Here is a 12,472-nt window from a genome sequence, read left to right on the forward strand (position 1 = left end):
TTGGGTTTTAATAAATATTAGCTTCAGCGTGAAACCATAACCAAAAAACATAAAGTAACTCCCAACTTATTTTTTTCTTTCAGGTTCCATTAGTAGCGAGTCATCGCATGTTTCCTCCCCCGTGACCAATCACATTTCTCCGGTCGGTACGCCGAAACGGGTTGCCATGGGTACAAGCTTGGGCCCTCCCACTAGTACGCCGCCTGTGGTCACCATCGCTCCGACTAAAACAGTCAACGGCTTCTGGAGGTCTGAAGGCCGTCAGGTATGAAACATTTTATTGAATCAATTTTTAATTGGTTCTCAATGATGTCATCACAACATCAATGGTTCTCGCTTTTTAAAGCTACAACAGATGCATGACAATTTAAATATCACTGGGTTTTGTAAACAAAACGGAGAAAAAGTGCACAAGCACTCTCGGGATGTTGAACCCATGACCTTGCCGTCACTAGCGCCGTGCTCTCTAGTTGAGCTAAATGACGGAGAAAGCTTCATTCACTGCAGAGATGATGTTTGTGGGGTCGGGAAGGCCAGACTGTTGGTTTTCTGCTCAGAAGGAGGGGGGGGCTTGAGGTCCTGATGGGGTCAGGGGGTTTACGTTAGGCTAGATTAGTGCAAGTGGGCCAGTTTGTGGGTGTCCTGCGTGTCCGTTGTTTCAGTGACTCTGAAGCGTGACCGCAAGATCGTGCTAAAGTGTGTGTGCTTATGCAGATGGATGGTGTGTTCGGCTCTTGGTCTCCGTGTAGCTTTGTGAGTTTATTTAACACAGCAGTCATGGGACATCAGGCTAGACAATAGACGCTGATCAAACTACCCTCTCTGTTTACACAAAGAGTCTTCTGTAGCTCTGCCCAGAGAGAGAGAGAGAGAGAGAGAGAGAGAGAAAGAGAGAGAGAACCTCTGTGTAAACTATGTAGTCATCTCGTAACCACAGTGTCTCTTTTCCCAGCTCTTACTTCGACCACACACATTTGCATCCAGTCTTTATTTCCATTAAGATGTTTATAGCTTACAATGCAAACACGCGCAGATCTATCGTACATTTATTCTTTTTTCGGCCCTCATTATATAACGCCTAGGAGGTACATTAAATCATTATGGCTATAGCATATGGGACGTCTGTTCAATATTTATAGAATATTTGCATTGACTGATTCTTACTATGAATTAAGTTTCCGCAAAGGCGAAGGAGTCGGATTACTTTCTCTTTTAAAGTACATATAAATGTACACACGCCGAATAATCAGCCCTCGATTTGCAACCGTTCACTGTTGTGAGCACACATTTGTACAAGAACTTTGCATACAAAATGTAAAACTTGCTTTGAATGTACGAACATTTGCAAAACAATTTACATGCATTAATGGCGCTTGGGATATTTTTCATTATGCAGTTTATTTTGTCATTTGAATTTCTTTTTGCGGACTATAATTTGACTTCATTAACTTCAAATTAAATCGAATTTGAAATTGAAGAAGATGCAGCGATATAACCAAGATGGCTACTGTGCAGAAGCTAAAATATACAATGGGATTTAATCAAATATAATGCATTTTGACTTGTTTGTTTTTTAACTTAACTTGATTTTTATTGAGATTTTTCCATTTTTCCAACATAAAAAAAAACAAGTAGAGTAGAGTAGGGGGGTATACATACTGTTTTTACATGTATAGTTGTACTAAATATATAAACATATATTCACACATAGATCATTCATTGTTTACATCGTAGTATTCAATCCATTTCTCACAGTATTTTAGGAATAAATCCTTTTTTTCCTCTCAAAAGTCAATTTTTCCATATTATATTATTTCTTTAACAATTTTTATCGATTCATTCATCAAGTAAAGGGGTGTCCTGCTTATACCAGTTCCTGGTAATACTCTTTCTGGTCAGTTTCTTGGTAAATTCTTACATTTAATTTGTCTTGTTTTATGCAAATATAGATTTGTTGTTTTTGCTAAATCGTGAACAACAGCAATAATAAAAAAATTGACCGTTCAGTTTCCCACGATGCCCTAACAAATCTGTGTCTGTTAGGCTGAAGCAGGATTGAGAGGGTCAGGTCAAGAGCGTTTGCCCTCAGACCGGCCTCTGCCAGCCCAGGAGAAGACCTCCCTCTCTCTCCCTCCATACCTGGCGGGCACCCATCCTTTCAGCATGACCTCGAGCGCTCTCATGCAAGACCCTCGCCTTCAGACTCAGTCAGTATATCGCCCTCCCTCGCCATGCACCCGTCTTTGCTGTTGTCATCTTCGGTGAGTTTCTCATCCTTTTCTCATTTTCTTTCAGCCTGCCACGCCAGGTTCCTCACATGCTGCTAGCAGGAACTCAGGAGGAGTATCTTCGCGACGGGTTCCGTCCGTACGCCTCGGCAGAAGAGCTGCGTATGCCTGTGCTTCCTCTAGGGCTCGGCCCGGGGGCTGCTGCCGATGCTCTTGCATACTTTCACTCAGGATATTTACCGCATCCCTCTCTCGCCTCATACAGGTGTGGACATATTAGGCTACACACTACTGCGTATCTCTGCATACAGCCGCGGAAGAAATTAAGAGACCATCCTTAACGTTCATTTAATCATTTCGAGATGTATTTTAACAGGTTCCGGTCAAGTGTCTGTTGAATTTCAACAAAATCAAACCTCATTAGTCCAACAGCAACGTGAAAGACTGACAGCATGACAAGACATTTGAAAACTGTGTTATCGCATCAAAAATAACTTTTTCTGAATACATGTAGAGATATGACTGTTGTATCGCTCAAAAGTCAATAGGAACTTGTTTTCTTTGAAGTATTTGAGGTTTGAAAAAATACAGAGCATCTTTTATGTATTTTGAACTGTCTCCAGTTTTCATTTTCTTCAAATGAATGCAAATTGAAAAAAATATATATTTCAAATTTCGTAGAATTATTGTTAGTAGTTCACAAAAACAAAAACAAAAAGTATCATTTTTCCTAAACACCTATTAATACCTATTAATAGTAAATTTAGAAACACTGAAATTAGTTTTGAAATGGTCTCTTAATTGAATTTTTACGGCGGCTGTATGTTCCGTAAAACAATCTCAAAACACAAATAACATTTATTTTGCTAACACAATCTTTTTTTCATCTTTCTGAAGCTAAACTTCTGTTGTTGCCGCTGGTCCTTTAAGACTTTTATATGCAAATGATCATTGTTATGATTGGCTAAACCCTTTACATGTAAAAAACTATTACTGTTATTAAAACTAGATGTTTCTTTTTCTTTTATTATGATTTTAAATCATTACTTTCAAGCTCTTTGACGCGTTTTTGAATGACTTTTGTTTGAAATGTGCTAGAGTTGAATGTTTTTAGAACATTTAAAACAACATTTTGAATGTTTTGCTAACATTCCCATTAAGTAATGAAAACGTTATAGTGTTGATAAAACGCTCTTTTAACGTTACTGCAAGAACATTTTTAATAACTAAGATCAAGACGGCTCTGAGAATGTTCCCTGATCCAAAATTTTGCTTACATTATACTTGCGCTTTTTAATATGCGTTTACGGGATGCGACTTTAATCCATCGTCACAAACCTATATTCCAAACAGCCATTCTCTTGGTTTAATTATACATCTCTCCGTCGTCATTTGTTCCCTCATTCTGAGTAAATAACACACTCAGCACGTCTCTTTGTTGGAGTCAGCGGAGGTGAGACAGCAGTAGCAGAAATAGCTTGTAATGTTCATTTCAGAAGGCCAGAGGTTAATGAAGGAGTGAGTTATTTATAGAGACACTAATGAACTGCTGTTCGCTCTCTGCTTCCTGTGGTTAATCAGGATGGAAGACTACTACAATCTGTCTGCACTCCGCTCGTATTACCACCAGCTTCCAGAAGGTGGAGCCATGCAAGCCCTGCACCCCTCCGCTGTTCACCTGCCCGTCCCGGGAGTGTTTTACCACGGTGACATCGCACATCCGTCGCTCACTGCTCTTCACTCAGAGAGGTAAATACACATTGACATGTATTTCAGTTTGAATGAATCTTAAAGGTCCAGTGGGTCATTTTTTGGAGGATCTACTGTACTGACAGAAATGCAATATAAAGCCACGGGTATACTTGACTTTCCGTCTTTTCCGATTTTGTCATACGCGTCCCATCCGGACTATACTTCTGCCTTACTTATATCTTCAGAGGTGTATAAAGACCTTACATAATGAAGCGTTATGTTTTTATTACCTTAGAATAAGATATTTCTAACTAAATACAGTTCCCCTACATAGAATTCACCATGTTGTTTCTACAGTAGCCCTAAATGGACAAACTGCTCCACAGAGCGCATTTCGTAAATACGTTATCTCCTTCGGCAAAGAGGAGAAAACATGACGACATCTTAGTTCTGTGTCAGCCACCATAGTGCTTCAAAAGGAGTGAGCCGTTAGTTGCGATTCGCAACCTCACCACAAGATGCTGCTAAAATTTTATACACTTGACCTTTTAATGAGTATTAAAGTGATACTTCGCCCAAAAATGAAAATTCTGTCTTCATTTACTCACCTTCGAGTTGTTCCAAGTGTGTATATATTTCTTTGTTCTGATGAACACAGAGAAAGATATTTGGAAGAATGCTTATAACCAAACAGGTCTCAACATCCATTGACTACCATAGTAGGAAAAATTACTTAATCTTTTTTTTTTCTGTTGAAGACAAAAGAAGACATTTTGAAGAATGTAGGACAGCAAACAGTTCTGGGGCACTTTTGACTAGCATTGTTTTTTTGTTTACTATGGTAGTCAATGGGTGTTGAGATCTGTTTGGTTACAAGCATTATTCCAGATATCTTTCTCTGTCTTCATCAGAACAAAGAAATTGATACACATTTGGAACAACTCAAAGGTGAGTAAATGATGACAGAATTTTCATTTTTGGGTGAAGTATCCCTTTAAAGGAGTTTTTGCCCCTATTCACTTTCCATAGTAGGAATAAAAATGACTGTGGAACGTGAATGGGGGCAAATTTGGAATTGAACTACTCCTTTAAATATGTCTTAAATAAGGAATAGTTACAGTTCTTCATACTGATATTCTACAAAAATGCATCAGAAATGCAGGTCTGATATCTGTTTATTTATCTGTTCATGTCTTATTTGTTTTGATTTGATGTTGTTGTTGATGTCTTTGGGTGAAATTTACACTTGGTCTGCATGTGTGGATATCTAAAACACAACAAGAGATGATCAAGCGTAAATACCTCTTACTTAATATATACACCACAATAGTCCCACATAGCTCACACGTGCCACCTTGACTCACTCTCCTCTTCATAGCCCGTACCAAACATCATCAACACTCCCCTGTGTTCCCGCGGCATCTCGCTGAGTGTATTCTTTTTGTTCCTGTCGAGAGTGTTGCATCTCACACCGTTCACGCGTGTGTGTGTTTCGACCCTCCACAGGCTGCAGATGGAAGAAGATCTTCGCCAGCACGAGAGAGAAAAGGACCGAGATAAAGAGAGAACGCGTGAAATCGAACGGGAGCGGCAGTGGGAGCGCGAGGTGCAGAGGGACAAAGAGAGAGAGAGAGAAACGGGGCGGGAGATGGAGATTAAGAAGGAGAGGGCGAGAGAGATGGAGAAACGCCACCTGAGCCACGAGGTGCACGCGAACCAGCACTCGATCTCTCACGTGAACTCTCACTCGCTGGCTCATCCGTTCACGCACCGGCAGCCGGTGAAGGACAGAGCCAAGCTGGACGACAGACTCGCTGCTAATAGACCGGGTATGAAAGCACACTGCGATCTGGAGAACACAATATTAAATACTTAAAGGGAGGATTCACCCCAAAATCACCTTCCAGGCACCTGTAGTTTAACCTGCTGCAGTTATTGAAGTAACCTCTGTTTTCATTGCTCAGGGGTTTGTAATCTCCGAGCAATTAGATTAATCATCTTTCTGTTTAACGTGTTTTGTAATCGTACGGGCAGAAAAAGTCACAAGGTTTGACTGCATAATTGTATAATAGCAGGAATGAGGATGTTCAGGTCTATCTTGTGATATAACTACGTCCTCATACGTAACCAAACCGTTTTTATTTGTCTTAGGATCAATTAAAACACCTTCTGTCTTTATCTTTAGTTTATATACGTTCACAGAGTGTACAGTCCACACCCTTTATCTGTTCAATTACTGAAGAACTTCTCTTCTTATGTAAATTGCGCAATATCCCGCCACACAGTTCACAACTTAACTCACAACTCATACAGTAACATATACACTAAGAAAGTTAAAAAAATGTCTTTCCTAGGTCCTTAGTAATAATACACTGTCGTTCAGAAGTTTAGTCGCTTATTCAGTCTTTTTTCTTTATTATTATGTATTTCCACACCTTAAAATAAAAGTATACTCATCAAAACCATGGAATAACAAAATGACTAACACTTTACAGTAAGGTTCACTGTAAAAAAGTTACTGTTATTTTTTACAGATTTATTTATTTATAAATGTACAATAAAAAAAGGTTTAAAAAACATATTTTTTAAGCATTTTTGGAATACGGTCAAAACCAGTCAAATTACAGAAAAAGACTGCAAATTTACAAGAAAAACAACGGGAAGTGTAATTTTACAGGTAAAAACGTTATTTTTCTGAATATTTCTGGCGCCCAAGAAACGGCAGGATTTTTTTACAGTGTTGTGTTTCTTAACATTAGTTGATGCATTAGTTACTTCTACAGCATCTTTGTTAGTTTCAGCATTTACTAATACATTTTAAAGTCTAAAGCTGTATCTGTTAAGTAAGGGATAATGTACAGGCAGCCGGTTGTTATCGCGAAAGAAGGGCTTCTTTCGCGATAACAACCGGCTGCCTGTACATTATCCCGCTTATTACACGGCTACTTGCCACATGAGAAAAAAACTGGACAAAAATATGAATTTGAAACATTTTATTAGCTTATTAATGTTTTATTTTTAAAGCGTAAACCTTCCGCGAAAAGATATAGTCCCATGCGGCTATTAACTTTCCTAAGAAACTATGTAGTACAACAATTTTTAAGCGCTACATATGAAACACCTTATTAATCAGAATCAGAATCAGAATCAGAAGAGCTTTATTGCCAAGTGTGCTTGCACACACAAGGAATTTTCTTTGGTGTTGGAAGCTTCTAGTACAGACATTCAACACAATGACAATACAATATAATACGATTTACAGTCTAAAAGATTCTAAATTGTGCATATATAAAATAAAGACTATTTTACAGAAAATGGGGGATAATAACATTATTATTATTATATTAATGAGATATTAAGATCTAATTAACCTTATTAATATTAATAATACCTTATTAAGATCTTCTGCTTCATACTTGTCGTAATCTGTCTGCATTTTTTTCTCTGTTAGCCAGTCTTTGAGAAGTTTTATTGCCCATTCCGTATTCCTTTTTGTGTTTGTTTCGTAGCTGTCGTGCTCTATTTTGTCAAGCTCAGTCTCAGTGAGTCTTGTCGTTGTTTTTTCTTCAGAGTTCAGTTTTCGCTTTTTTGTCTTAACTGGGGAGTTATTTGTTTCGTCCAAATCTATCCACTGCTGAAACGTTTTGTTTTTACCATACAAGTTGAAATTAATGCTGAAATCTTCCATTGCAAATCGCGGTTGTCTAGTGTTTTAGTCACAAGATGGTGCCAGACGGTAATCTTTGTTGGAGCGGAGGGATATTAAACATACAAGTAGTACCGGTCATGTGTTTATTAGTTTTGAGCAGTTGTTATTTGAAAAGAACAACCCTTGGAATGTCGTGACTGGCCAATCAGAATCAAGCATTCAAATGAGCCGTGTATTAACATTAGTTAACGCACAATGAACATGAATAACTGTATTGATATTACCTAACAAAGATTAATAAATGTTGAAAACTTTATTGCTTAAAGTTCATGTTAGCATGATAACAAATACAACCTTATTGTAAAATGTTATCCACAAATGTAACTAAGCAAATTACGTTTTAAGAACCAAAACGAAACAAAATAAATTGAAAACTGTTACATTTTAGCATCTTCACTAGGTAGTCAATTTATAAAAATATAAAATACATTATTATTATTGTTATTTTAAGAAGCAGCTTGAAGTCTCACCCTGAGATACTTATTAAACAAATTTGAAGGAGTTTCCATCTAATCATTATTTGGTCAAAGTCTCCCATTATAAAAACATTTTGAAATAAGAAATTGACGAAAAGAAATGTTTGTATAATTTCAGTTTTATCCACATAACCCATTTCACATTTAAATGCATGCTTTCAGATCAAAAGGTTTAAACATTTCAGTAAAGCATCCCTAAACTTTTGGACAGTAGTGTATCTTGTTAAATACAGACGTGGAAAATTTTAAGAATCCATTTCAAAATCAATTTTTCTGATTTTAAAATGTACTATTTATAGGTATGGGTTTATGTACAATTATCATTTTTGTTTCATTCGGTGAACTACTAACAACATTTCTCCCAAATTTCAAAAAGAACTATTGTTTCTATTTGCATTTATTTGCAGAAAATAAAAACTAGAGAAGCAGGTAAAAATAACAGAAAAGATGCTCTGTATTTTTCAAACCTCTAATACTGCAAAGAAAACAAGTTCATATTCACTTTTACAATAGCAGTAATATTTGTACATGTATTTAGGAAAAGTTCAAAAATGATTTTTTATGTGATTTATCACAGTTTTCATGAGTCTTGTCATGCTGTCAGTCTTTCACGTTGCTGATGGATGACTTTATCACTCCTGAGGTTTGATGTTGTTGAAATTCAACAAACACTAGACTGGAACGGCCACAATACATCTAGAAATGAAGTTTAGAGATTTGGAATGGTCTCTTCATTTTTTCCTGGCTGTATTTTCAATATTTTGTGCTTCAGCTATACGTTGTATGCAAGTTCTTGAAAGGATCTACTCATATTTATTTTGCTCATCTGTTTCCAGACAAAACCAAAGAACCTTCGTTGCTCATGGCTCCACCTGGTCCATACGCACCTTCAGGAGGTACAGCCTCAGGCCTTGGATCCTCTTCAGGGCTCCAGTTTGGATCAGGTCCTGGAAAAGCCCATCGGCCCATGATAACTCCCATGATGCTCCAGCGGCCCGATGAGGAGGACAGATGGCTGGCCAGACCGAGAGCTCTGAAGGTGGAGAAGGTGGACAGACAAGGTCAGGTGCCGTCAGAGTTTCATCAGCAAGTTAAGGAGAAGCGTCTGGATCTGGGACGACCCACAGAACCGGCAGAAACGCACAGGGAAAGGTTAGTGTTCACGTTGAATGATTTCTGACACAAAGTTTTGGAAATACTGCCCTCTTCTGGCGCTTTAACAGAACTGTTGTCACCTCATTCAGGTACAGCGCACACCATAATGACATGGGTGTCAGAGACCAATCTCAACCCTTGGGTGCACCGCCTCCGCTAATATCCCCGAAACCTCTGCCTCGAGACCACCGCCCATCCCCTCCCGCTCTCTGGAACCCCGTCTCCCTCATCAACTCCGACCGGCCCCTATCCCACATCCATCCTTTCTCAAGCCACACCAAACCTAAACCTCAAGAAGATGAGTCAAGGCAGCAAAGCGGCCCTGAGAAGACCTCCTCCATGCCGATCAACAGCCTCCTTGATTCTGGTAAATATCTGGCCGAGCTGGAGAAGTCCACCAGAAGCTTTTTGAGCCAGCAGAGGAACTTCTTCTCTCAGTCTGGACTTCGAGACTACGGGCAAACTCAGGGGTCAGGTTCTCATAGGCCGGCTGTTGAAAGATCAGACCCCATGATGGTGTACGACCAGGCTCTGCAGCAACACAGGAGGCTGGTCAGCAAACTAGACCTGGAGGAGAAGAAACGCAGAGAAGCCAGAGAGAAAGGTGTGTAGTGCGTGATATTGTAAAACAGGGACAGTTCACCCTAAATTAACATTCTGTCATCATTTATTCACCCTCACGTTGATCAAAATCTATTTGACTCTTTCGTCTGTGGTACACAAAAAAATAAATTTTGAGAAATGTCTCGGTGGTTTTGTGTCTAATGGAAGTCAATGAGGGTCAACGTCGTTTGGGTACCAACATCCTTCAAAATATTTTCTTTTGTGTTCTTTTGTTGTTTGCCATTGTAAGACCATCTTCACGGGTTCACGGGTTATTTTAGTTTACTAAAATTAAAACTTTGAAAACGTCTCTGTTCATTGAAATCAAATAAAATATTGACCTAAAATTATGGGGGAAAAGTTAACAAAAGGAAAAATTGAAATGTTGCCTCAAAAATAAATTGAAATAAGTTTAAAGCACTAAAATTATAATAATAAACAAAAACTGAAATAAAACTAAAATAGAAATTAATTAATATTATATAGCAACATAAAAAATAAAAAAATAAATTATAAAATGACAAAAGCATATACCAAAATTGCTAAAACTTTAACTAAAATTAACATAAAAACTAAAGATCTAAAAATAAAAGCTAATTAAAAAATAATAATGAAACTAAAATGAAAACTATAATAACTCTCGTCAAAATATGAAGTCGTTATTTTACTACCCATCCTTGATAGCAAATTACATTTTATAAAATCAGCGGCAAATGTTTTGCTCTTAGCCCCGCCCACAGTGAAATCTCATGAGTTTATAATTCTGCACCACACACAGTGACTGTATTTTAAACGTTGAATGTTTTGATTGGCTGTGGTGTTTGGATGGACCCAGAGCCATTGAGAGAGAGAGTCGCGTCAACTCCGTTGACTCCAACAGTTTTTTCACAGCCTATTTTTCACAGGCTCTCAATAGTTCTCGGAAGTTACTAGTAACGCATGGAGCTGCGGCTAAACAGACTGATTGTGACGAACTTTTAACCTATTTACAGTATAGATGCAAGTCATTTAATGAAAAAAAGAAAGAAATAAAGCATTTAAAGAGAAAACATAACTTCCTGGAACTATCTGAAGGCTCCATGAATCACGCGAAAATGTATAGCTTCTGTGTTGTCACAACTCTCTCTCTCTCTCTCTCAACGGCTCTGGATGAATCGATCTGCCTTTTATGCAATATTTTGTTGTTTTGCTTACTATAATCTTTTGCTCATTTCAGGCTATTATTATGAATTGGACGACTCTTATGATGAGAGCGATGAGGAAGAAGTTCGAGCTCACCTGAGAAGAGTTGCTCAGCAACCTCCTCTCAAACCAGATGCGTCTAAAGAGGTAGTGCATTCTCAATGTTAACGTTTACTAACTGCAAAACTTCTTTAAAATAAACAGTTGGTCATTTGACATGTTATTGAGATGTCAGCCCTGTTGTTTTTTTCAGTTTTTTGACCATAATTTGGTCCAATGTGCAATTTTGGTTGCAATGTGGTCCAAACTTGTTGAATATGATCCAGTGTTGTAAATGTCATGTAGAATGCATTTCTAGTGCAAATGACCCAGATAAAAGATGTATTAGACAAAAATATGTTTTAAGAACGTTTTGCTAACATTCTCATTACGTTATAAAAACGTTTTGAATAAAAAAGAAACGTTTGAGAATAACCATGTGAAAATAACATTTTTACACCTGTTTTTAGACATAGATTGCTGATAAAATACTCTTTTAAAACTATTGTAAGAAAGTTTTATAACTTTGAGAGAACATTTAAAGAACGTTTGCCAGAATGTTACCTGTGTTTTTTAGAGGTCTTAAGTATGTATCTCTTTCTATGCTTCATTTACATTCATGCATTTAGCAGACGCTTTTATCCAAAGTTTCTTACACTACCTTCAAACTATTCAAGTATTTTGTGTCCTGGGGGATCAAACCCATAATCGTTGAGTAACAGCAACAGTACAGCTCTAATTTCCCCCTAAATCTTTCTGCAGAAAATGGAGTTTCTGAATATATTCGGCGTGACCACCCTCTCCAAGCGAGATGAGCTTCTGGAGATAAAGAGGAGAAAGAGAAGGAGACTCATGCTGGAGAGAAGCCCGTCACCTCCTGCGGGGCAGAACAAACGAAAGAGCCCCTCTCCTCCCCAACCTCCTCTCACAACACGCTTCACTCCAGAAGAGATGGACAACACCAGTGAACTTGAGGACAAGAAGCATTTCCTCAGTATGTTCAGCTTGAACCACATCAGCGTGGAGGAGAGAAAAGGTACGAGACCAAAACACCCTGAAACCTCACGAATACTCTCACACTACCTGTGTTCAGAAAGATACAAGTTACACTTTGAGCCCTGACTGTCAGAGATGTTGCACTTGAAGTGTGAAACCCACAAAATTGGCTACATACGGGACACAATGTGACAGGAAACAGCTATGCTACACCGCTAGTTGTTGGAAAATAGTTTGTTAGTGGAACAGCCCTAATGAATCTAAACCATTGTTGTATTATAGTAAAAGTGAAAAAAGTATAGTGAAAAAGGCGTTGCTTTTTGGTAGATTGATTACTATTTGTAAAACCATAGATTTACTACAAATATCATAGTTCAACTTCTGTATGGTTA

The 12,472-nt window shown here is 38.0% G+C and overlaps 1 protein-coding gene across 3 annotated transcripts in view; it reads left to right on the forward strand.

Annotated features, from left to right (window-relative positions):
- The window catches only part of gse1a (Gse1 coiled-coil protein a), a 33,643-nt gene that overhangs the window by 14,097 nt on the left and 7,074 nt on the right, over window positions 1-12,472 (forward strand). For all 3 annotated transcript variants that reach the window (XM_057329791.1, XM_057329790.1, XM_057329792.1), the window contains exons 3-11: window positions 84-265; window positions 2,044-2,207; window positions 2,296-2,493; window positions 3,810-3,977; window positions 5,427-5,749; window positions 8,942-9,257; window positions 9,350-9,864; window positions 11,080-11,192; window positions 11,847-12,120. In XM_057329791.1, coding sequence (XP_057185774.1) covers window positions 84-265; window positions 2,044-2,207; window positions 2,296-2,493; window positions 3,810-3,977; window positions 5,427-5,749; window positions 8,942-9,257; window positions 9,350-9,864; window positions 11,080-11,192; window positions 11,847-12,120 — 2,253 coding nt within the window. The remainder of the gene's footprint in view (window positions 1-83; window positions 266-2,043; window positions 2,208-2,295; window positions 2,494-3,809; window positions 3,978-5,426; window positions 5,750-8,941; window positions 9,258-9,349; window positions 9,865-11,079; window positions 11,193-11,846; window positions 12,121-12,472) is intronic.

The sequence above is a fragment of the Triplophysa rosa genome, linkage group LG3 (assembly GCF_024868665.1).
Source record: "Triplophysa rosa linkage group LG3, Trosa_1v2, whole genome shotgun sequence".
In the NCBI taxonomy this organism is placed as follows: domain Eukaryota; kingdom Metazoa; phylum Chordata; class Actinopteri; order Cypriniformes; family Nemacheilidae; genus Triplophysa; species Triplophysa rosa.